The sequence below is a fragment of the Cupressus sempervirens genome, chromosome 2 (assembly GCF_028749045.1).
Source record: "Cupressus sempervirens isolate cs-2001-9-10 chromosome 2, ASM2874904v1, whole genome shotgun sequence".
Taxonomy (NCBI): Eukaryota; Viridiplantae; Streptophyta; class Pinopsida; order Cupressales; family Cupressaceae; genus Cupressus; species Cupressus sempervirens.
In genome coordinates, this window is record NC_143119.1 from 734,523,491 (window position 1) to 734,551,434 (window position 27,944).

Here is a 27,944-nt window from a genome sequence, read left to right on the forward strand (position 1 = left end):
AACTGAGTGATTTTAATATGAATGCTCATGATTTTTGAGTCAATTTTCCTTGCCTTGACCTATTTGAACCATCTGACTGTTAGTGTGATAAGGTTATATTAATGTTCATCTACTTCAATGGTCAAGGGATCATACTGGAATTTCTATTTTTAAATCTATTTCCTTTGAATGCCTTTTGTTTGTGATGTTTTTTTAAATTTCTGCAATGTTAGTACTTGCCTGACATTGTTATTAACTTTGCATTGAGTTAACATTGCATTGTGTTTTTTCGTATTTTGTTTTTTCAATTGATTTTGCATTGTTATTTCAATGGCATTAGGTTTGTTCTAAGGTCAATGTTTAATTGTTTGCACTTTTATTATTTTTTAATATTTTTATAATTATAATTATTATATTGTAATTATGTTATAGTAGTTCTATATTTTTATTAATATATTTAAAAAAAAATTATTACTTATCAATAGTTATATTATAATATTTTATTAATTATGTTTTAGAGAGAGAGTTTTCATAGAATGTTGTTTGATGTTTAACACATAGTAACGAGGCTTTGGGATATTAATAGAGTGGATTTTTTATGTTTTGAGACTACTATTATAATGTTTTATTGAAACTTATAATGTTGTTCTACTACCGCTCTCTTATAAAAATAACCTAGAAAATGTTTCGAACCATGTCCCCTGCCATCTCCCATCCCTATCCTGAAACACCATGGAACACAGTATATGTTACATGTTGTAAAGGTGAAAAGTGAAGCAACGGAAAGGCTCTCAATTACTTCACATTTTGTCAAGGGAGTTGTGACCTTATAACTCAAAGGGGAACTAAGGGGATAGATTCTTTCAAGTCCAACTTTGAGGTTATTAGATTCATGTAGATTAATGCAATCCAAATGATGAAGGAGCACTAATGCAAACAAAGATCTAATGTTTATAGAATTAGAGAAAGAATGCAAGATATTTAAAACCCTAATTGTAGAAATTGTTTACCGTACAGGTAAAGAAAATGAACGCATACAGACAATGAACATGAATAGCAGAATTATATTCGCATAGTAGATGAATGATGATTTACAATGATCCCAGACGGGATATAAATACTACCGCCGAACCTTCTCGAAGGAGTCTGTCGGCCACAAATATTCTATCCGCTACAAACTATCTACCGATGACGTCGGCTACAGAATACACAATCATCGCCGGACTGTCGGCTACACAATATAAAATACTGCCGAACCGTCGGCTACAGAATACAGAAACACCGCCGGACCGTCGGCTACAGAATACGGAAACACCGCCGGACCGTCGGCTACAGAATACAAAATACCGCCGAACCGTCCAGTCGGCTAACACCATCCCCCCCCAAAAAGAAAAGTCGTCTCCTGACGACTGACAAAATATCTTGATAGCCACCTATGCTGCTTTCTCTGTTTTCAATTCCTCGGTACCCTGAGCCAAGTGTCGCTGCACTACCTCCAACTGGATGATCAGCTCCTCCCGAGCTCTCTACGCATCCACCAAGATAGCCTCACAGCCAACACCTGCTCCCACTGCCTCTGGTACACAAAAAGTCCATGCCTACAGCAACTTCAATTCTTCTCAATTGGTTAGACTCCCACGACTGATATCCGCCACAACTGGGGGTCCAGAGATTTTGCACTCTTTTTGGCAACCACGGATGCGTCCCCTTCCCTTTGGCATCATCTGTCACTCATTTTGAACAACTTGAATCTGTCGTCATTTTTTTTTTTTTCAAAATTTTTTTTCCCTTTTTTTTAAATTTTTTTTTTCTTTTTCCTAAAAGAAATCAAATAACAGAGGTACCTCCATTTTGCCTCCAAGCGTCGCCATTCTGTAACGACGACGGAGTCAGCTGGCCATCTTGTGACAGCGACGGAGTCTTCTTGGCACCATATATTTTGAATTTGAATCTGTTGACTGCCGGAGGTATCCTTTGCCCGTCCAAAGTTGATAATTTGATCGCTCCATTGTCGCCGACCTTCCGAATCTGATATGGTCCAACCCATTTGCTCTTAACCTTTTCCACTTTGATTTCATTCTGACGGTTGTACGCCTTACGTTTGTTCTGTGCCACCCTCGTCGCCGACTGTGCCTGTAGTCGTCGTGCAACTGGATTATTTCCTTGCTGTCGGTGCCCTTCCACTAAATTTATGCTGCGGTGTAACCTTTTCTTTCCGCGCGGTCCATTCACCATGTACCGGATAGTGGGATTTTTTGTTTTTCTGTGTTCAGACTGTATGTTCTTCCCCTCAGGTTCAGCCATGGCAGCTTTTCCTTCTTCCACTTCCCTGCATTCCTCCGGACATTCGTTTTCCTCCTTTTTCTCATCTTCGTCGACCCTTAGCATATTACAACTTGGAAAGAGTTCGTAGTCTTCTATCTGCCAGTGGTAAAGGCCATTCACCGAGTCCAGGTCATCGTCATTCAATCCTTCGTCAAGTCTCAATACTCCTTCATCCGGTTCCATTCTCCTCGTTCCTTCGTCATCACTCCCGCTTTCACTGTCAAAATCTGACAATGCTGCCTCCTCGCTAACCATTTGCGTGTGCAGGTCAATTATGAATCTTTTGCCTCCGCGCTCCATTGATAGGGTATTGCGTTTCCAATCATGTTTTACTTTTGCTTGCACCAACCAATCCCGTCCCAGAATAGCATCATAGCTTTTTCTTTTTAATGGAATGACCACAAAATCCAATAAAAATGGTTGCGTACCAATTGTTACCTGTTGCGCTTTCAGAATTCCCAATGGTTTGATTCCATGTTCATCTGCCGTGAGCAACTGAAATGCAGGTGGCCACAGCGTCGGCTTTCCCAACTTTTTCCAAGTATCCTCCGGCAACACATTCACGTCGGACCCTCCGTCAACAATTGTCTCTGTCAAAACATTTCCCAAAATCCCCACCTCGACGACCGGCGGATGCCGTCCGGATGTGAGTGCTAGCAGCATTGGGTCTGTCACCGTCGCTTCCCTACTGTCCCTTCCTGTGTCCTCCATTGCTTTCGGAAACGGTGTATGATTCAGAATGGTCGTCCATAACTGGGGCATTGTGAAAAGGAGGTCACTTATTTTGACTGGTATCTCCGTTTGTAAGATCTGTCGTACAATGTTTTGTTCTGCAAAGTTCCTTGCCAAGGTGTCGGTGATATCCTTCAACTAAGATGTCCCCGCCGACGATGCCTTTGCGATGTCCGCCTATGCTTCCCCCACTTTTCTCTTTTCCTCCGCTTGCCTCTGTGTAATTGCCAGAACCTCCTCTACATCCATGCCAACAGTGATCAAATTTACTCCAGCCTTGGGACACTTGGAATCTTCGTGGTCCGCACTATCTGCATAATAATTTGGGTGTGTTTGCCGCTGTACAATCCTGCGCAAAATGACCCCACAAATTACATGCTCAGCATTGAACGATCGGCCGTCCATTTGCGTCATACTGAGTTCGGCTTCGGCTCCCATTATTATTGTTATTGTTTGTATTGTTATTTTGCCCTCTGCTATTATTCCTATATCCTCCAGATGTAGCACCGGCGGTATTCGTGTTTCCGCTACTACTCGACGGGGAAGCCTCCTGTGTGAGAAACACCTGCGGAGATCCTCTTGTCTTCATGTTAAAGGGGCAGTCTTTTGTTGAATGGCCCATGATCCGACAAATGTCACAAAATTGGTTTTTTGGACACGATCCTTTAGTATGGCTGTCGGTCTTACATTCTGTGCACCACAGTTCACTTCCTTTTGGCTCCTTCTGCATATTTTTAAACTCCTTCATCATGCGAATCATATCCTTCTGTAGGGCCCGAACTTTCTTGCTGCCGCCTTCGTTGTCGCTGCTATCATCTCCGGCAGGCTCGTCGTCATCAGAATCAAATGAGCTAGTTTTCTTCTTCTTTGTCTTCTGTTCTCTTTCAAAATCCAATGCTCTGTTATACGCGTCCACATATGATGACGGTGGCACAATTTTCATTTTCCTCCACAACTACAAGCGTAGGCCGTCCACAAACCACCTTTTCTGCAATCCGTCCGCTGGCTTGCTTTCCATTTTGTTTATTAAGTCTTTCAATCTCCTGGCGTAGACACAGACAGTTTCGTGCTTCCCTTGCTTGGTATTGAAAATTTTTGCTACGATTTCATTATCATCCCGCAAGAGTTTAAATTTCGGCAAGAACTCCTTTCTAATCTTATCCCAAGTATCCAGCGTCTGCGGATCCATATCTGAAAACCAATCAATCGCGACACCCCCTAGGGTTGCCGGAAATTGCCTGGCCCATTCGTCGGCATCTGTGATTCTGTTTGCCCGCCAGATCGTCTCACATGTCTTACAATGTCGGATGGGGTCGGCGGTACCGTCGCCTTCAAACTTCGGCAGCTTTTCTTTGGGTCCCGCCATCACAACACTAGAGGTTTGCACCCCTGCACCGGCGGTCTGCACTCCCACACCGGAGGTCTGAACTCCCACACCGGCGGTTTGCGCTCCCACACCGGTGGACTGCTCTCCCACACCGGCAGACTGCACTCCCACATCGGCGGATTGCTCTCCCACACCGGAGGTGTCGACAGCTACGAACCTTGGTGAAGAAGAAGGATCTTCTGAAGTTGTTTCCCGCGGAAGTCTATCCTGGATGAAGAGGTCACTCCACGCTCGTGCTCCCTCGGCACTGCGAGCCGTGCAAGTTGATGCTCTTCTGTCTGAATTTTCTTCCCTCTGCGAACACAATTTCAAGAACTCATCCCGTGCTTCTCCCACCAATTCCACCCACTGCCAAGTCTCCTCCAACAATTGTTCTGCGCTCCATTTTCTGTTGGCAATCTTTTGAAATCTCCGTCAGCGTTCGGCTTGCTGTGCCAGAATTAAATTCTCTTGCGCAATACGGGTTCCATCTTTTTCCTTGACCTTATTCCAATATTTGTTAAGCTGATTTGGCATTAATCTTCATTCCTCCCACCTTCCAGATTCATAAGGCAACGACGCCAAATGTTTACCGTACAGGTAAAGAAAATGAACGCATACAGACAATGAACATGAACAGCGGAATTATATTCGCATAGTAGATCAATGATGATTTACAATGATCCCAGACGGGATATAAATACTATCGCCGAACCTTCCTGAAGGAGTCCGTCGGCCACAAATATTCTATCCGCTACAAACTATCTACCGATGACGTCGGCTACAGAATACAGAATCATCGCCGGACCGTCGGCTACAGAATACAAAATACCGCCGGACCGTCGGCTACAAAATATAGAAACACTGCCGGACCGTCGGCTATAGAATACAGAAACACCGCCGGACCGTCGGCTACAGAATACAGAAACACCGCCGGACCGTCGGCTACAGAATACAAAATACCGCCGAACCGTCCAGTCAGCTAACAAAAATTGCAAGCAAAGAAGTAGGAAGAAGCTATGATTTGCAATTAAAGACAATAGATTTTAGAAGGTAAATTTACTGAAATGAATGAAACAAATAAAAGACTAACCTTAAAAGGTGAATGGAAAATTGGACTTTGAGTTTTTGGCTTCCGTATTGTTTTTGGTAGCAAACAAACCATCTTTTGGACAAGAAACTTTGAGATATGCAAAATGTAGAAATTGTTCAGCTCCAAGATAAAGATGACTTTTAGGGACGGGGAAGAAATGCGTCCCTTTCGAGGACAAAGATTATTTTTTGGGACAAGGAATAAATGCCTCCCACCCCTTCTGTGTCCAATCATGAAATTGGTTTCAAATCTCTAATATTTGACGAAATGGGTATCCAAATCTATACTTTGTTTTGCTTTCCAAAGCTTGGAACTTGCAAGAAAAATGTTTTTGTTTTGTTGATAGCGGGTTTGCCTTGGTCAAACCCCAGTTTAGGAATTAACCTTGAAATTGAATTCGAAATAGTAATTGCGAAGCTGGAAATGTATAGCAAATGAACAAATTAACCTTACAGGAGTAGGATTTCTCAATCGAATGCAATGAACTCACTTTACCAAGTTGATTAGGTTATGAGGATGTGAATGTGCTCTTGAATCAAATCAGATGTAGAAGAATGGTAAATGTTGAAACCCTCTCTTGACGACAAGCTCCACTATTACCATTGGAGGAAGCTAGATCTTGAAAGGTTGTGGTATGAGCATGGAAGATTGATGATGAAACCCCCAAATGAACTGCTTTGAAGTTCCTTGAAAAGATCTTGAATGCAAGAAATCTCCTCTCCAATGGGTTGCAAAAGGATCTCCCTGAATGCTCTTGAAGATGGTTTGAACCCTTGATTGCTTGAAGGCTTGAATGCTTGAGCACAAGTATGCTATCAATCATGGATTATGGATTTTCGAAATAAAGAGGGAAGGCCTCCTTTTATACCAAATCTTGAGTGTACACTTGAGAGAGCTGAACCAGAAAAGTATTTTTGATTCCTTTCCACCACGGATCTAGTCACATTAATAGAAATATTTACTATGGATTGACTCAGAGAAGACTTGAATCTCAACATGTATTGGAGAACCTATGGATTAGTTCTGGAGGCACCCAACCTACTGTGTAAAGGGCCCCTACTCTCTATGGGCGGTTGAGACCAAAGTGGCAAACAAGTGTGTAACACATGGGAATCTGCTGAATAGTTGAGCCCATTCTTGAGTTCCATTAACCTTTCACATCCTCACACCACAGAAGTAATAGCATCAATCATTCCTAAATTCATACAAGAAGATAGAAACTTTTCTAAAAACTTATTAGAATATTTAAAACAAATATATCCCATCTTTTTAAAATAAGTCTAAATCATTTTGTATTTTTATAAAAAATATTATAAACTAGAATACTACATTTACACATAATAAATTTTTGTGCTTATTAATATTTTAGAATGTCATATATACAAATTTTTAAAGATAATAGTATTTTTGTAGCCTTTTTGTTGGAAACAATTCTTCAAATTGTATATTGCCATTGATGTTACACAATGTCAGTATTAACCGAGCAGTCGGGCAACGAAGAACTTGCAGTATGAACGAGCATATTCAGTATCAACCAAGAAGTCAGGCAATGAAGAGTATTCAGTGTTAACCAAGCAGTCGGGCAATGACAAATATCCAGCTTCCAGTATTAACCAAGTGGTCGGGCATCAGAGGACTTCCAGTATTAACCAAGTGGTCGGGCATCAAAGGACTTCCAGTATTGATCGAGTGACAACAAATTACACTTGTTAATTATTTAACTAATTGAGGTCAACTTGTTAGATGTTTAATCATTATTTGAAAAGGTATTCAAGCCGACTTGACAAAGCTTATGATATATAAGAGAGATCAAGAAGTCTAATGTAAAATGTGAGATATGTATGATGTGGAATAGGATGGATATGTGATTGAAGAAAAAGGAAGAGCAGGCAAGTGTGGAAGATAAGCTGCAAAGGATATTCTGATCAAGTATGGATCTAGAGGTCAAGCCAAAATAGAGATCTGAATTTGCAAAAGAAGTTGCTTCATAAATCAGATCAAATTAGTGTTACCTTCTAACCATTGTAGCAGTGAAGAAATCTCTTAACATAATTCACTTAATAGTCAGACTGTAAATCCTTTAACAAGGTGACATTCAAGATTGAAGTGTTTGAAGACCTCTAACTAGGCCACTCCTAATAGGGTGATCTAAATCCTCTAACAAGGTCATACTTAATAGTATGTATTGTAACCTTTAACAGGGTTGGTGCAATATCCTCTCTAAATAAAGATTTATGATTAAATCATAAATTATATCCATATTTATTTACTAAGTAAATGGTCAATAAAAGATATATATAAACTATTATACTCAATATATAAGATCGTCCAAGTCGCTAAATAAAAACATTTATAATAAAATTTCCTTGCCACTTTAAATAAAAGGAAACATAATAAGTACAAATCATTCTAAACCATTTTTCAGCCCACTTTATAACTAAACACCATATTAAAAGATGGGCTTCCAAACACGTCGAATGATGATAGGGCACGACCTATCTTGGTGTGTTGGTACTATAATGCCAATCGAGGATATAAGTAGCAGATCAAAAAGTAGAGAGGAGATATCACCATTGAATAGAAAATAAGGAAAATACATGCATAATAAAAGGAGGGCAAGCAAGATATAACCCCACCAATGGGCAAAAGGGAAATAATTACCCAATGAAGAAGAAACTATTTAAAGTGAAAACTATATGGAACGATTTCCATTCAATTGGTAATATCCATGGCTATTAGAATTGTGCCCCAATTTTAAAGAATCTAACATACAAGGTTATCCTACGTGGATTTAGAAGGAATTATACAAATAATATAAGGAGTAAAGTATTAATGCTAAAAAAACTGAAATTCTTGGGGGGGGGGCTTAATTTGACCATAGAGGAGTAAAAGGGGTGTTAAGGAGTACATAATTAATGCCAAAAATCAAGCTATATATTGATTTTCATATTGTATATTGATGGTAATATTAATAATATTATATATTTAGATAAATAATACTAATATTGAGTATTTATATGAATAAAGTTGAATCTTTATGTTATTTTTTAAAAATGGGAATACTATTATTAATTACAATATTATTATTAGCATTAGGGATGATTTTCTTTTGTAATACTATTATCTTGTATTTGAGAGGAGAATCAAGGATGTAATTAAGGAGAGGCTGGAGTAAATTCCAACCAATTGGATGTATCCCAATAGAAGGTGGGGGTCAATGTTCTATAAATCTTTGTGAAACAGACTTGGATTTGTAAACATTGAGGGAACACCTATTGAGGATTGGTGTCTAAGCAACTTGATTACAGCTGAAGTCTCCTCCTTAAATATAAAAATAATTTCTAACAATAGCATTATTTGACTTTTTGACTAAATAATTATCAATTATTACTATCCCAAAAAGTGGACATTACAGTTGGCTCCTAACAAGGCTCACTTCAGAAGAGTCAAAATATTGTAACTAGTTGCATGGTGGTTTTCCCAAATTAGGTTTCCATGTTAAATCTTGGTGTCATCTGTGTTAATGTTATTTGCTTTATGCTTTATGTTTCTTCAAGTAAGTTACTAAAGTTAAAACAGATTAATTTTCATAAGGCTGCTTTGTTAACCAAGTTACAGCAAGTTCTTAGTTTTAACCGAGCTGGATAAAGAATTGCATTATCAGTGAAAAGTTTGATTTGACATTTGAGGACAAGGAATTGTTTTGTGGTAATTGATTTACCCCTCCCCTCTAGTTACTCTCTTCATTTCCAACACTTTTGACTTGTATTGTATTGGAATTTGACTTAATGTTTGTGTACTTCAATGCTCAAAAGATCACAACGCAATTCTGTTTTAAGCTTATTTTCGTGACATTTCCTTGTTTTAGCCTTTTGACTTGTATTTGCTCCCAAGAAGAAAGCTCTATGAATGTCACCTCAATCCTTGTGCAAAGGTTACAAGTAGCTGCTGGGTTTTAGAAAGAAAAATTCCATAACTAACTTTTGAAATAAATGAACTGTAATAACAACCATTTGACACTAGGTGTATGTAGTAGAACACAGACATGAATATCAATATTCTAAAGATAAAGACATTTTGGCAACTTTTACTCATATGAACAAGTTTTGATGAGCATTTCTTGAATAGATAACTCGTAAACTTTAATTGAAGGGATGGTTCTGCATCTACAATTTATGAATATATTTGACATTTTGTTTTGGGATACAGGTCATAGATTCTCACCTTTTGGAGTCACCGACAGTTCATGCAAGACGGAGTCTAGCGTATCTTTACTGTGGTCTGCCAGAGCCAGCTCTTCTAGATGCAATGAAAGCACATTGGTTAAAACATGATTGGCCCACTGCATTTTACTTGCAAGCTGCTGCCCTCATCAAACTTGGAATGCAGGACGATGCAGCTGATATGTTGGAGGAGGGTGTTGCTTTAGAGAAGAGAAGAAAGAATCTTAAATAAGTTGGCTCTTGACATGAAATGATGACAATATACTTATTTTGTTGGATGCTGTCAAGAAAGAATCAAAAAACTGTCAAGAAAGTAAAAGAAAAAGTCATTATATGGTCTGTCAAATATGCTGTTTTTGTATGTAACTATGCTATGCCAATGTGTCACAGCTTTGAGGGATGTACTACATCAGAAGTAGACATTGCACACTTACTATAGCAGGAAAAACCAAGCTACATGTTTGCTATATTATCGATTGCCTTCTACTGCTTCAGAAAAGATTTCTGTCGTTTATAAAAATCTCTGTTTTATGAATTCCAGCTATATAGTTATTTTGCTACATAAATACTTTCATTATGATGTCCCACTCGTATTCTTTTGTGCAAGTAAGTAATTATGTTCTTGCATAGTTAGCATTTTTGTATACGTTATTGTCTGCAGTGTTCTGACGTAAATTTCTCTCAAAGAACCAAAATAATGTAATCGTATTCTTCTCTTGTTGAAACCATGGAATAACGTGCTGGCTGTATTTTGAGTGACTTTTTTTTTTTTGATCAGAACAATACCAAGTGAACTGTGATTCAAATCTAGTTACCTCTTCTCTATTGTTCTCTATTCAAATATAAAATAAAAGTGTGAACCTGCTAAAATCCTACACGTAAAAGCAGCTAAATAAAGAAAACAAAATCCCCCAAAAAATATTTGCTTCATTGAAACTGTAAGATACTAGCCTCCATGTTCTTTGAAGTTTATATACTACGTTAAAGAAGTATTTCCTCAAAAAGGACTGAACTACTATATCTGACCCAAACCAATCTTATCAAATCCATGGAAACAAGGATAATTTAAGTGGAAAGCTATTGCATTTAGCCTAGTAAATTATAGACGGTTCTAAGATTAATGCGAGATTTCTGAGCTATCTCAGTATTAGAAATAATGAATATCGGATCATTAGTCGCCTTATCATTGTCATTGTGCAAAGATGAGTCGAATCGATCAAGGCTGAATTTATGGCTGCAAATTTGTCTCAAAGCTACAAACATGTCCTATATGATCTACATACAAGTTTTCATTCATGCCTTACCATAATATCTTGTCTCCATGCTCTGCTTAAGTCAATTCAATTTTTTGTTTAATTATGGAAAAATGAAAATTTAGAATCTTTTTCTGTTTTTGTGTGTAGCTATTTTTGAACAAATAAAAATAAGCTGTGGAAAAAGAGGAGGCTAGAAATAATCATTAGCTACTTATTGAAAAAAGCGACCCATGTCATCACCATTGTTTTCTCCTTCCTTTTATTTGGCTACAATTTAGTTCTCAAAATTATTTGCAATAGAACTAATTAAAAATTTGTTGTAAAGTAATATTTGAAATGCTGCTAAAAATTAAGTAGCAAACATTCTGATCCATAGGGCTACCAGCGCCACAAAAAAGGAGCAATCGCTTCTTGCAAAATTAAGCTAATCAGCAGCATGGGGGCCTGCTCTAATGGGACAATTTGCTTTGCTCTTCTTGGATATCAGGGGACATTTTGATAATTAATAATGAACATAAGTAGTCAACTTCTTCGAAGTGAACTTCTCTAAATTGAACAATGGTAACAATAACATTAATCTACAATTACAAAAGCATCTTGAGAATGATGATAAAGTGTTGATCTTCCAGGTGTGATATATCTTCAATTACAAAAGTGCTTGAATGTTACTAGGGTGTAAGCATGTGAATGTGAGGGGCTCATGCATAGAAATGTGTTCAAGGTTGGTGGATAATGCATGCAAGGGGCTTTGCTCAAAACTATACTATTTCTAATATTCTTATGTATTCAAATATTTAAAATAAATACAATAAATTGAAACCAATACATATATACACTTCAATATTATATGTTGCTTGCACTTTAAAATACATGTGAATCATAGAATGATCATGCATTTAGAGATATGTAGTGATAATAAACACGCCTCCAAAGTTATCACCATGAATTCCTTATGAAGCAATAGAATCTGATGTGTTTTCCCTTTAGGCATGTATTCTCCATGGGAGGAGTCTCTATTTGTACAGGTAACCATTTACATATATAAACATAAGAATATTAGTGATAAGACATGTCTCCATCTAAGCAAATATTCACACAATTATACACAGATCTAATCATATAAGCATTTTAAATAAAATAGTAAATTAGTACATGGTGTAATGAAAATATTAACACAACTTTTATTTGATAGAAGATATGAATAAGATAATAAACTATGAAGTGGGAAAGAAAATATTACAAATGCAAAAGATAACACCAAATTTATCTAGAGGAATTCTTGAAGAAAAAGGTTGCCACTAAAGAGATCTAAGTTAATATTAATCTCAAAGTAACATATACAAACACAATCACATATTGAAGAATATCATTAAAGAATCTTATAATTCCAAACATATATGGGTAGATAAGTAATATATAAATAAAATTCCTATTCACACATAGGTATCTCATTTTGTCCACTCTATATGTTTGGAGATCATACATTGCCAGTGTTCTCTTTAGTGGCAAATATTTTTTAATTGGCAAATTTTGCTCATTGACCAACATCGGTTTAGCAATTTTTTCACATATGTGGTACTATGTATTGCCCCAAGTTTACCAAAAATGGGTCACACCCCTGGGACCATTGTCGTAGGATTTATGCCATCAACTCTCCTTTTGACACAAAATAGCTAGTTAAAAATATATTTTGCATGTGGCAAATTAAACACATTCGCCTATGATTTTTGAAGTGAAACTTTTTGGACGACCTCAATTCACCAATGGTTTTACAAAATGTTTTAGGAGAGGGACGACATTTGCCCCACAAATATACGAACGTACGTCACACACTAATTCAATTTTGCCAACTATATTATGCATGACCATATAATGGACGAACCATATTCACCTTGGAAACTCCATAACACATGTTTTTATTATGCGAGCTTCACCAAATAGTTTGTATACACTATATTATTCCTGCGAAATTTGCAGAAAATGAGTGGTTAAATACATTCATAGATCAATAGGTTGTCTAAATCCCAATCAATAGCAAAATCTCAATTTCACAAACTGCTGAGATCATTGCCGAGCAAGTCTTGAGTGCGACGACTGCAATTTGGGCAAAGGTGAGTAAATTGGACCCCTATATATTTGTTCTCCATAATTTGAGTTCATTCTTATTTAGTAGATACAAGTTAGACTGTTAGTGGTCAGTTATCACTTGGACCAGTACCACTAAGTCATGTAGTAACTAGGGAGACCTAACACATCTATATTATATAGTGTAGGTTGTACAACCAATAAATACTATTTAGATAAATATATGTAATAAACTATAGTTGACTGTCACGTTTTGAACTTGAATTTTTTGGCAGCCTATATTTCTTGGGAGATGCCAAACATGAAAAAGGGTAAGAGTCCTACATGTGGTGCAACCCAAGAAAAGCTAGGCAAATGCACTCACATAACCTTGTGATCATATTTTAGTGGCCAATATCAAGAAGTTGCAACATCACAAGTGCATCTAGAAGATTCCTAACCACTGCCAGTGCCATTGGCACATATTGAAGAAGTTGGCAAACCTGATATCTCTGATTACGATGAACTTGAAGAAGATGTTCAAGTAAATACCCAGAGTAGCCAGAATAATATAATTAACTTGGATGAGGATTCCAAAGATGGTGATGGTGCATGACTAGGAAAGGGAAAAAGGAAATACAAATACAAAAATTGATGCAAAATTTAAAAAAAAATCAGAATTGAGATTTATCGATTAGGAGTTTTCAAGTAGAATGGGTCTCAAAGTATTCATTCATTGAACCTGAGTGTAATCTAAAAGAAGGTGAGCCTCTAGTAGAATGTAGATGTACAATATGTACAAGTATAAGTAAAAAGGAAAAGAGGCTATAGATAAAAATTGACACCATAGAAAAACAAATAGGTAAAATTTATGAGAAGAAAATCATAGATGGAGTGGAAAAATCAGTGACAAGATGAGAAATCAAGAAGGAATGTCAACATGCTAAAATCTTAGAATTTCAGGGGAAAATACAGATGAAGAAGCAAAAAACTCAATTGAACCTCTTCTTGGAAAAGCAATGGAAGTTGAAGAAATGGGTAAAGTTCTTTAGTGAAGTGTTGTCTTCTTTATTTTGAGAAAAGGGTGTGCCATGACAGATTACCCATCGTTGAGTGATTTATTACACTTTCTCAAACTTTGTTATTATCTGAGGAGTTACTAGTTAGTAAACAATGGATGGGAATGAGCAAGTTGTCTTGCTAAGGTTGAAAAGGAAAATATCAAAGAAAAAATTATAGAGTCAATTTTCATTGCATTATCTTTAGATGAAGTGAGAACAATAAACAATACTTCTTGGGTATGTATGCATGCATTTCTATGCTATCTACAGTTTTGTCCACCAACCTAATCTACTAATTGTTGTTAAAATGAAGGATAATTCAACAATGGAAAATATATTTGAACTAGTAAAGAGTTATCTAATTGAATATGGAGGTATAGTTGAAATGATGATTGCCCAAAAGTTGGTGTGTGTTGGAGCATTTGGAGCTTTAGTAACACAAGGCCACAAGAATGGTCTTGTCACAGTGTTAAAAGGTTTCCTTGCACCAAGCTACATTGTTGGAATTCATTGCATGACCCAAACAACGAATCTAGCTTTTGGAATTGTCAGCAACTCTTCAAAAACATACAAAGTTGAAGTTATATATATATATATATATGTATATATATATATATATATATATATGTATACATATATATATATGTATATATATATATGTATACATATATATATGTATATATATATATATGTATATATATATATATACATATATATATATATATACATATATATATGTATACATATATATATATACATACATACATATATATATATATATGTATGTATATATATATGTATACATATATATACATATATGTGTATATATATATATACATATATATATATATACATATATGTGTATATATATATATATATATACATATATGTGTATATATATATATATATATATACATATATGTGTATATATATATATATATATATGTATGTATATATATATGTATACATATATATATACATATACATATATATATGTATACATATATATATACATACATATATATATGTATACATATATATATACATACATATATATATACATATACATACATACATATATACATACATATATATATATATATATATACATACATATATATATATATATATATATATATATATATATATATAGATATATATATATACATATATGTATATAAATGTATATATGTATGTATATATGTATGTATGTATGTATGTATACACACACACACATGTGCACATTTATCAAAGTTCTAAACGATTCACGAAATTTCATCAGTTTGTCGAGAGACTAACTAATGGGAGAAAGCTTCTTAAGGATAATGATACCAGGTGGATCTCTTTGGATGGACCAACTCATCGATTTTTTTTTGAACATCCATCATTGCTTGGTACAATGGAGTCAACTCACGACGATCAAGGTGGTCAATGGAAATATGGTGAGCTACTTTAAAGGTTAAGTAATGTAGAGACTTAACATTAACAACCATTCTCCCCATGCTAGAGGAAATGAGAAATATAATGAATAAGATCCAACAAAGATTTTTTTATATTGTAAAATATAATACGTTGCATAAAATGACATGCACGACCCTTGATAATCTCCATAGAAACCTAGATTCATTTTCTATGGATGAACAACTTTAAGGGTGGATAAGAAACACAGATTTGGATAATCCTAATAACTTTGTAAAGATTGAGCAAAGGGGGACTTATGTGCCAATATATGGGGTGTTGAGATACCAATGCACTATTAGAGTAATAAGATATTGCCTTATTAATTAAATCATTTTGATTTAATTATTAAGTCACTTATTATCTTTAGTTTACTTAAGCTAAACTTTGGGCATATAATAAGTAATTATTTTATTAATTATTATCATGCAACTTAGGTTTTACCTATTAGGGTTTTGATATCCTTTTATAAGGATTGATCTCTTTGTAATTAATTCAATTCACTTTTGATTAGAGCAATCACTCTTTTTTCTCATCAAGAATGTCTCATTTATGGATTTGGGAATTCCACCCTCCATAGATTTTTCTTCTCTCTTTTTGTGATAGATGTTTGCATGTAGGTGATTTGCGAGAGCTGTTGAAGTTGATTTTTCATCATCAACTTCAACATAGTATCAGAGCTCTAGATTTTCATACCCCTATTCTATTTATGAGAGGTTTGGCTTGGCTTTCAGATCTATGCATTCTCTTTCAGATGGTTTCATTTTTCAGAGTTTTTTTGTATTGGATCTAGGGGGTTCACTTTTCTTAGTGCACTTTGAGCCCAAACGGACCTCACTGTTGAGCTTAGAGCACCCCAAAACTCCTATTTTCATATAGAATTTGTCCAATTTGGACATAGTTGAAATTTGAGGCAAAAAAAATATTGCTCCCAGATTGGGCATGTTTTCAAAGGCAACAATTTTGTGATTTTTGACACGAAAATCGAGTTTTTTTTCAAAAGTCAAATTTTTGGTACAGAACTTGTACACTTCCCAAGATAGTTTCTTGTAAGACCTTACATGCTTCTCAAGATAATTTAACTAGTGGGCATGTTTCTTGAGGCAATGATTTTTAAATTTTTCCATTCTAGGTCTTTTTTCACCTGCATATGGTTTTTTGGCTGTAATTTTCTCATCTGGACTCTACTTTTCGCAAATGTGATATCGTTGGAAAGTTGATTTCGAGCTCGTTGTGACGTTGCAGTTTATTTGGAATTTTGATTATGCCTAGTTTTCAGTTTATGTAGTTAAAGTCATAGGTTCTATTTTGCACTCTTGGAGACATTGAAAATATCTATTTTCTAGATTTAGCTTCAAGCACATCTTATTTAGTTTTTTACTTTTTTACATTGTAGTGGATATCTTGGGTGTTTCAAGTCAGGAGATTGATTGTTTACTTCAGATGATTTTGCATGCGTTGTACTATCTCTTGTATCAACCTTATGTCTCTTTTGATCTTTGTTAACATCTGTTTATAGTATTTTTGCAAACACATTGAGATAAATTGCCACTCTATTGCATTTTGGGATCTTGCACATCTTTTTGTTTTATTGTACTCAATCACACTATATTATAAAGTACCTTGGGGGGTTTCATGTTGGCCATGTTCACCATCTTCCTTTGTCAAGTGAGTGTTCATTCCACGACATTAGCATCATGATGTGTCAATGACACGTGACATTGTAACTGTTTGTACTTCTTTTCCACTCTCAATGTTCCTAGTTTTTTTTTCTATAGGAATTATTGTATTCAGTTTCAGTGTTTATGTCTTACCTCTCAACATTATAGGGGGGTTATGTTAGTTCTATTGCTTTCTTGGTTTGACAAAGTGAGCTATGTATTCAATATTTGATGCTATGTACTAGGCGATTGTAGTGGCTAGATACTTATGTATTTTGGTGAGATGGATCATTTACCATATACACATTCTTTCATTCATTATTTGGGAGACCATGAAGATACTTTCCATCTTCGATTGATCATCTCTTCAAACTTATCCTCTCTACCTAGTCATGTTCTATACTACAGAGGTTCTTCATATCATCAATTTGGCAATGTTTGTAGCTTCATGTTTTAGTGTTGTTCTTCATGATCATCTTTTGTTCCTATCTTCTGGGACATTCCCTATTTTGAAGGCTTCTTCAGTCCTTCACTAGTTATTTTAGCATTCTTTCCATCTCTTTTTGGAGTAGGGTTTTTCCCATGTGGTTTTCTCTATTTCTCCTCTTTTCAGAGATTTGGTTGTGCGTGGGTATCTCATCAGGCTTTGTTTGTTGGGACCCAGATTTACTTTCAGCAGTAATTTGTAGGTGTTTAGCTACTCTTAAGTTTACCTTAAAGGCCGGGGGGTGGGGACATGTTTGAGTAATATGATATTGTCTTATTAATTAAATCATTTTGATTTAATTATTAAGTTGATTATTGTCTCTAGTTTACTTAAGCTAAAATTTGGGCATATAATAATTTATTCTTTTATTAATTGTTATCATGCATCCTAGATTTTACCTATTATGATTTTGATCTCCTTTTATAAGGATTGATCTTTTTGTAATTAATTCAATTCACTTTTAATAATCGAAATCTCTCTTTTTGTATTCAAGAATGCCTCATCTATGGATCTAGGAGTTCCAACCTCTGTAGCTTTTCCTTCTCTCTTTCTGTGATAGGTGTTTGTATGTAGGTCATTCTTGGGAGTTGTGGGGTTGATCTTTCATCAACTTTAACATGCACTACTATGGAAGGCCCGTGTTCATGAGAAAAGGGAAGGAACCCACATATCCAAAATTAACAATTACAAAGGAAGTGTTTGAATAAGTTATTGAGCTTGTAATAGTTTTTGTGAATGAAATTTCTTATAATATTTCCTCATAAATTGGAGTTTACAAAATCCTAAAGATTTTAGAGATAACTTATTGATTTTGATAGATCAATTTTGTAAAACCAAAGAAATCAATGGGGTAATTGTAAATGGAGTTTTAGATGAATCTCATTTCAGAAAGAAGTCACATTGTTTTGCTTTTACAATGAAGGAACAATATGATCTTATGTGGAACCCTAGAGAAGAAGGATCAATAACCAAAGTTTAGATAAATCTAGTACAGAGCGAAGTGTTGTGGGATTCAAAAATAGAAATTTTCAAGCTTACTGAGTTATGTTTGACCATGATAGTGGGGTCTATGGAGGACGAGAGAGTTTTTAGTGCTTTGGGGTTCCTAAAGTCAAAGTTAAGAAATAAACTAGACAAGAATTGAAAAATTGTCTAAGGTTGTATACATCCAGATATGAAGTCAATAATTTCATTACAAAAGGGCATTAGAACTATTGAGGAAAAAATGTCAAATAAGAGGTTTGAGAAACATTTCAAACAATGAGATCACTAACTCAAGTAGTGGGAGTGGTATTGGTAGCATTGATGTTGAAGCTAAGGATCAGACAAGTGAAGGTATGCAGACTAGAGATAACATGGAGCATAATGAAGGATTGTTTGAACTTGAGGGTGAGGAATATGAAGATTTGTATGATGAGATGTTGTGGCAAGTCTAACAATTATGGTATGATGTGTCTTTATATAGCCTAAAATTGAAAAGACCTAAAACAACATAAATTTCAATCAAACAACAAAAATTAAAGACAAAATCAGATAAATGAGGAAAATAATAGACTTTTAAATCAATTGCAACATCAAATCATTTGAGTTGTTAATTAATTAATCAACTATCAAATTCAAAAAGGACAAAAGTCACTTTTAAAGAGGAAAGTCAATTCATAAAATCAAATAAAATGAAAAAAAAAGGAAAAAAGTAAAGACAAAAGTTGAAAATAAATGCAACATTTAATAAATCAACAAAAAGACATTTATCCTCTCAAAAGAAAAATTCACCTTTTTGGACTAAAGAATTGAAAATCCCTATTTATCCTCACATTCCAAGTCTATTGGATTGTTCTTTTTGGGGTCTTATGAGATATTTTTATTTTCACCATTACCCCTAGTAAAAGATAAAATCTAGATCCTTACCCTAACCCCTTCTAAAATCCTATAGATAGAAGGGAAAATCAAGAGGGAAAAGAACCAAGTTTTATGCATCCATACTATAGGCATATTAGAGCTATCATTTTGATCATCCATTTAGCATTAATGTCATTTTGGTGTCATTCTAGCATCATTCTGCACTCATTAGCATTACTTAACATTGTTTAGTCTCATGCATGCTCTTATTTTAGCATTTTACATTCTTATCTTAGTATTTTCATATAGATCTCATATAGACATTCATAGATTTTCATCAATAACATACTCCCATTATAGAATCATCATTAAAATGCTGGTTTGAGAGAAATTTTAGCAGTTGTAGTTAGGAAAACATGAGATGTTTTAAGAGTCATTATTTGACAATTTTTTATTAGGTATAGATTAGTTCATTGTTATTCTGATTGAGCTCTTCACCAAGGTCTCATGAATACATGATTCCACTGTGTACAAATTGGCACCCTCCATGGGGTTGAGTTCTAAAGCCTCATTGATCTTTAATCTTTCATTCTAATCTTTGAATCTCATTGTAGATCTATGTGTTGCTCTTACTTCTTGTGCAAATCTAATTGATTGCGGGATTAACAATGTTTGGGAAGAATCATAACTAGAGCAGAAACCTTTCAAAGACAATTTTGAATGCACAAATATCAAGTCTGAGATTTATCTAACATCCTAGCACTTCCAGATACTGTTTTAATGCTTTTACATTGTCTTATTACACATTTGAAGTGTTTTGTAATGCATTTGAAGTATTTTGTAACATATTTGAAAGATTAAATAATGCATAAACAATATTTTCTAGTGCATTTAGAAGTTTTCTAATGCATACACATCATCCTCTAGCACATTTATAAGATTATATAATGCATTTGAGTAATTTTATAGTGCATATGTTCATTTCTTTAGTGCATTTGATCAAACTCAAAATTTATCATATCTAACTTGTAGATCTAGTTTCTAGGTGTTTATAGGCCTCTTCTGAATTGGACAGGAGCTCCCAGGTCACTGAACTTGCAAGAAAGGAATGAAAACAATAAAAAATGTGCCTAACCTTTATTAGCATCAAATCAAGTAGGCCTGAAACTCTTGTCAATTAGATTGTGACATTTCAAAGTTCACAATGTAGCATAAGTAAGAAGTTTGATTTCCTTGATCTACTTGGGAATATGCCTATGCTCTTAACTCTCTAAGTTGATTAGAATGCCAGACCTTTCAAAAGTGTCAAAAGGAATCAATTTGGGAATAAACAAACACATAGACTAAATAAGAGCCTCTTGTTTTCCTAATTAAAGTCTCGTAATTGAACATCCTACTTGTTGTGTTTGAGAAGTTGGAAAAGCAGGGATATGCTCTCACCCTTTTAGGGTGATCAAACTCCCAAACCTTCTTTCAATGTTTATTTTTCATGCTCTTCCATAGGTAGTTTTACTTAGCCATAAATAGGCGTAACTCCTAAGATTTTCCTTAGCAGGGTTAGTGAGAGGGAAAGCCTTCCATCTTTTATTCCTAATCGAATGCAAGCCGTTTGTGTTCAAAACATAGCCTTCCTCTAGTAGTCTTGAAAGATATTGTGCCAAACCTCCCTTGCATTGGTGAGAAGCTCTCTTTCACAAATAGGTAAATTCGAACATAATCAAATATGTTAAAGTAAATAATTAATTTATTAATTATTTATTCTATTTACTTAAGCTTACTTAGGTAAATGCATTTATTAATTTATTATAGTCTAGGAGTTTTTTATAAGTTGTTGAAAATACGGGAGTTTGTTCTCTCCTAAGTCATACTTATCCTCTCACATTGTTCGAGGACTTTCCACCTAATGTGGATGTATGCTTAGTTGTCACACTTATTTCCTAGCATCTTCTAGCTTGTTCTGGAAGATTCCTCAAGGCCTTTATAAGCGGTCTCTCTCTCTTTTTATTTTCATCATCAAGGCATATTGTAAATACATATTTTCTTGTGTTTGCATATCTGGTTGTCTCTCATGTTTGTTTAGGGTTTTTTCCTTGCTCCATGCTCTTCCTCTCCTTGGCTTCTCTTTGACAGGTTTTTGCATATAGGTGATCTTAGGCGTCTTCAGAGTTGGATTTCATCAGCTCCAACAAAATAAACCATAGAACCTCCTAGTCACTAGCCTTAGCAAAACCATTAATAGGAAACCATTTTCTTTACATTCTAGAGTTGTGTGTGGAATATTTCATTTTCGTTTTCAATTGTTGTGCTTGAAAGTGCCTATTTAATGTGTGTTAAAGAACCTCAAATTACAACAACATCAAGGAATCTTAGACACAACTACAAACTGACCCTGAATCATATACAAATGTTGCAATATTGTTAAAAATAGATAATACTAAGAGGGGGAGGGGGGTGAATCAATATTATACAAAATTTTTCCCACAACTAAATATTGTTAATTAATTTATAACTTGCATATGAAAGTAAACCAACAATGTTGAATAATAAATATAACCATGCACAAAGAGAACTCATAACACCATTTATTTGTTAACTAGGGAAAACCGACCAAAAGAAAACCTCGATGGGGATGATACCCATTAGATGATTCACTAAACAAAAAAATCATGTTAAGGATATTGACCTTGTTAGGATTCTATGAAGTACATATAGTGTCCTGAGGCCTTATTAGAAAAATAGGCCCTGTTAAAAGCCTCAACCTTATTAGGAGTTGCTTCAACTCTGTTAGGAGTTATTAGATCAAATATAATGTATGCAAGAAGATCCCTCTGCCCCAACATGCAATAAGCAATAAAGTTCTTCACAAGTATAGGTATACATACAATACTTTCTCTCTGCTAAAACTTGTACTTGATCTGATCATATGTTAGATTTTGTATCACATAAGGTTCACATATCTTTCAACCTATCTTCCAATAGTTTGCATGTCACACATCCTACACAATATTTGCACAAGATAAGATCTTTACTTATATCTAAGAAGTTAACAAATCTCTTCTCAGTCAACCTTTATGTCTTCACACACTTGACTTGGTATAAGATCACTTATGGATTAATGTGTATAATGTTAGCCCATTATGACTTAGTAATTATTTTGTCACCAAAATAATTCGTTAAATTGTACAAATCATATTTTTGATATGCTCTATTCTATTCTATTAAATACCTAAACTAGTAAATCAACTGTAACTTGCATCATATTGTATGTACACATATGTGCAGTGACTTACATCATCATGACATTGTAATATATCTATCCTCAACTGCACATGTGCTAACTCAAATTGAACAATTTTCTAATTCTAAATACATAAATGAAATACTAAATGTATGTTGCCATAAATAATGACACTCTAGACACCTAGCTGACCATATTTCCAACAATCTCCCCCTTTGGCATTGATGGAAACATTTAGGAAAATTGGCTAAGTTCTAAAATGATGTCATACAAAACATAAGCAAATTTTAAAAAGTAGCTACAAAAATTTCCTTCAAAACAAAAAATATTTTATTCATGTTTTGATGGATCATTACGTTCATCATCACTCCTTACAATGGTATATAGGTATACTCCCCTTACATATACAATTTCCTTACATATACTTCTCCCTTAAAAATCATAAACATATACAATTTTCCTTACATACTTCTCCCCCTTTGACATCAATGGAAAAGGTGTCAAAGCTATATAAAAAACTATGTAGCCTTTTACTGATCAACTTGTTATTTTGGAAAAGTAGTTTGCATAAACAAGTTTCAGTCCCTCAACTTCTTTCTTCCAATTCTCCTTAACTATGTTAGAGATACTAATGAGTGTGCAAGGTGCATATGATGCCACTTCTACAGCGATCAAGTCACTATAAGAAATTTTTTCATAGGAGGCCTTGGCTGCAAGACACTCCTCCAATTGCCTCTGCAAAATGTTAATCTTAGGTGAAAATTTCTCTAAGGGTAGAGAACCTTTTGATTACATTTTCCTTATTAGTCTCTATGCTTCTAATTGCATTGTGAATCTTCTCTACTTTAGTTCCAAGATCTTCAATGTTGGCCTCTGGTAACTACAACCTGGTGGTGAGTATATGAAGCTCTCTCATTTGACCCTTGATTTGATTCTCAAATTCTGATGGATAATTGTATGATAGTGCACACTTTCCATACAACTTATTTCCTTCATCAATGTTCTTTCTAAAATCATTGATGCATACATCTAATGACTTATGTCATTTCTCACATTTATGCCTACTATATCAAACAATGATGTGTCATGCTTGACCTGTGCTTGTGCTAAAGCAATTTCAGATAAGGTTGTGAATTCTTCATCAAAAGACTTCAGTAATTAATTATCCTTAGTCTACAAGTCTAGATTTGTGGCAATTGTATGAGCTATCTTTTGTACTCTCTCCAAGACTTCTGATAATATCTTCTCCAAAGACTTAACTAATTTATTCTTTTGGAGAAATTTTCTTAAAGAACTCATCAATCCTTTTTGGTCATCATCATCATCAAATAATATTGCTACTATTGTTGCTATTGGAGTTGTTGTGGGAATGAGTGTAACTAATTTTAGTTCTGTACTCTTCTTCTCTTCCTCAACCTTCTTCCTCTCTTCTTCTAGTCTTTCTTTCTTAGCTTTTTTTGTTTCTCCTCTTCTTCTTTATTTGATTCTTTTTCTTCTTCTTTCTTTTTCTTTTCTTCTTCTTTCTTCTCTTCTTCTTCTTCTTCTTCTTCTTGTTTCTTCTTTTCCTCTTCTTTCCTCTTCTCTTCTCCTCTTCTTTCCTCTTCTCTTCTCCTCTTCTTTCCTCTTCTCTTCTTCAACTTTTTTCTTCCTTTCTTCTTCTTCCAATCTTTTCTTCTTTGAAATTTTATTTCTTTCTTGTTCTTCTAGTTTCTTTCTCTCTATATTCCTCTTCCATTCTTCTTCTTCGTCTTCTTTATTAGAGCTAGTATTTGCCAGCAATTGATGTTCCATAACCTACAAATGGATTTTCTTTTGCATCAATCGTTATGTGTGTACTATCCACTTGCATGGATTCAATACTCATAACTATGTGAGGATGTTGCTTGTTGTGTCTCTTCAACTTCTTCTCCTTAAGTGGGAGTGTTGGATTCCAAATAGACTAGACTATTTGGTTGTGGCTACACACTCTCCTTCATGATTGGAGGTACTGAAGTCATGTGTTTCACAATGTCTTCCTCCATTTCTTTCCTTACTTCCTCATAATTTATTCCTAAAAGAGGAATATCTCTTCTTTTTATTCCTTAGTAGAGGTTCAATGCCTTTCAAACTTGTAATGAATATAACTCTGAACATCTTCTATATGAAGCACCTTCAACGAGATTTGTGAAAATGCTCCTAATAGATCATATACTAAAGAAATGAATGGGTGTTTCTTGGACTTATACCTTAACCTATCACTTACATCATATATTGTCGGACTTGCCATATTCTTAATTGTATATATTAGAATTTTAATCCAAGCTTCATAAAATACCTTGAAATACTATGTTTAGGGCTTCTGCAACTTTGCACTTCAAACACTTTTATTCACACTTGAAATCATTGTCAAATTGGACTCCGCATTAAATGCGCATCTAACACAAATTTAAAAACTATCACTGATCACTGGTAAGCTTATTTTCTATCTTACATCTTCCTACGATCATATTTAAGCTTGCACACTCGACCATAGCTTCCTCTCTATGTCTTCTAACTTCTACAAACTGTACAACTTCTAACTCACTCTTTAACATTAGTTCTGATTAACTGATGCTCTGCCTTTACTACAAATGCTTAATTCAAATAGGATACAAAATTTATAACTTCAATCTCTCATCAGGTACATCAAAATATTTTTCCTCCAAAACTATATAAGAACTTTTTGGATCCTTAGCTTTCACAAATGCTTCATTGAATTCATCAACATGTTCCTTGATTTATTCCTTCTGATTGTTATCATTCCTTCTGTCATTCCTATTATGTTTCCTTCTATAATTGCAATTCATGTTAAAGTTCCTTTTGTCAATTCTACATAATCTTGTTTTGTATCCAAAGTTATTACATAACTAACATATAGGTACATTCCTCTTTTGATTGGTTCCATTTTGACTATTAGGTGCTCTACAATTCCTTGCAATATGTCTAGGATTCTTACACTTGTAACATACAAATTGTTTCCTTTCTCCATTGGGTTTTTCTCCATCATTAGATCTGCTTAGTGATCTTCCTCTTTCATTACCTAGAGGGTTAGGGTTCCTAAAAATTCTACAATTTTCATTATTACCATCAAACTTATCTTTTTTAGAATCTATTGCTTTATGTCCATAACCATGACAATTATAACAATAGAAATTAGTAATAGGTTTGAAAAACTTACCTATGTAATCTCTTTTCATATGACCAACTTCATTTCATATGAAACATCTACCTCTAAATTCATGTTTGACTTCCTTGGGTGGTTCATCTTGCTTAGGTTTATCAACTTTCTCTATTTTCTTAGGCTTATCATGTTTCCCAAGCAAATCAACTAGTTCAATCTCTTTAGATACTTTAGTAGTAATGCTTGATTCAATTTTAGATCAGATTCTTTAGGGGATTCAACAACAGGATTTTTTGGAAAATTTCTCTCCAATAAGGTAACCAAAGCCAGTTTTATCATAAGAAGGTCTTTGGTGAAATATTTGTTCATCAATTTTCTCACGACTAGAATAAAATTTCTCTAACTGTTGCTTAGCTTGCATCAATTTTCCTTTCATAATGGTATTGGATTTTTCTAATTATGAATGCTCAATCTTAATAGAATCTAATTCAGATGTTACTTGACTTAACTGGGATCTAAGGTTTGTATTCTCAAATTTCAGATCAGATTCATTATTATTGTCATTTTTCTTAAGGGTCAACTTAAGTTCCACAATTTTCAACTCATGCTTCAAGATCTCATTTTATTTCTCTAGATTTCCTACTTCATCAGTGTTACTAGTTCACATATTTGATTCCTTAATTTTTTTTAGATAATCTATCTTATCTTTCAATTTACCAATGTAGACTTTTGCATCTTCATATCTATCTTTCAAGTTGTCTCTTTCTTTTGTAAGAAGATCGATTTGTTCAATATCTTCTTCAAGATTTCTCTTCAAGTGTTCCATATATATAGGGATCTTACTCAAGTTGTTAAGCCTCTTCAGAGTAACTATGCTCTGATACCAATTGTTAGAAATAGATAATACTAAGAGGGTTGGGGTGGGGGGGGGTTTGAATCAATATTCTACAAACTTTTTTCCACAACTAAAAATTGTTAATTAATTTATAACTTGTATATGAAAGTAAACCAAAAGTGTTGAATATTAAATATAACCATGCACAATGAGAAATCATAACACCATTATTTTTTAACTAGGGAAACCCTGGCCAAGGGAAAACCCCTAGTGACGATGATACCCACTAGATGATTCACTAAACAAAAGAATCATGTTAAGGATATTGACCTTGTTAGGAGTCTATGAAGTACATATAGTGTCTCAAGTCATTGTTAGAGGACTAGGCCATTTTAAAAGTCTCAACCCTATTAAGAGTTGGTAGATCAAATACAATGTATGCAAGAAGAGCCCATTGCCCTAACATGGAATAAGCAATAAATTTCTTCACAAGTATAGGTATACATACAATACTTTCTCACTGCTGAAACTTACACTTGATTTGATCATACATCAAATTTCGTATTACATAAAGCTCATATATCTTTCAAACTATCTTCACAATAGTTCGTATGTCAACCATCTTATGCATTATTTGTACAAGATAAGATCTTTACTTATATCTCACAAATTAACAATTCTCTTCTCAGTCAGCCTTCATGTCTTCACACGCTTGACTTGATATAAAATCACTTATGGATTAATGTCTATAACGTGAGCCCATCATGAAATATTAATTATTTTTCCCCAAAATTATTCCTTAAGTCATACAATTGATATTGTTGATATGCTCTATTCTATTATGTTAAATACCTAAATTGGTAAATCAATTGTCTAAGGAAACTTCTTGGTAATAAAGAATATAACCGTATCCACATAACCCATAATAGATCTTAAATAAATACGAAATTAAAATCCACATGAAAGAGAATACACAACATACCCATAAAATGTGACACAAGGTATACCTTGGGAAACCCTCATTGAGGGAAAAAACCTAGCCTCCAAAAGCATCCATCATCATGTATTAATCAACAAAAAATACCATTGCATCCACATTTAATATTGGGCATTTAATTCTTTTCCCCAATATTAAATAATTACATGAAATATTTTCACAATGTTACAATACAACTCATCAAGAGTATT

General features: G+C 34.4%; 1 protein-coding gene across 3 annotated transcripts in view; it reads left to right on the top strand.

Annotated features, from left to right (window-relative positions):
• LOC149575473 (serine/threonine-protein kinase BSK1-like) overlaps positions 1-10,253 on the top strand; it is an 83,635-nt gene extending 73,382 nt beyond the window's left edge. For all 3 annotated transcript variants that reach the window (XM_089815220.1, XM_089815219.1, XM_089815221.1), the window contains one exon: positions 9,705-10,253. In XM_089815220.1, coding sequence (XP_089671346.1) covers positions 9,705-9,950 — 246 coding nt within the window. In that variant the 3' untranslated portion in view covers positions 9,951-10,253. The remainder of the gene's footprint in view (positions 1-9,704) is intronic.
• Positions 10,254-27,944: the final 17,691 nt, after the last annotated feature.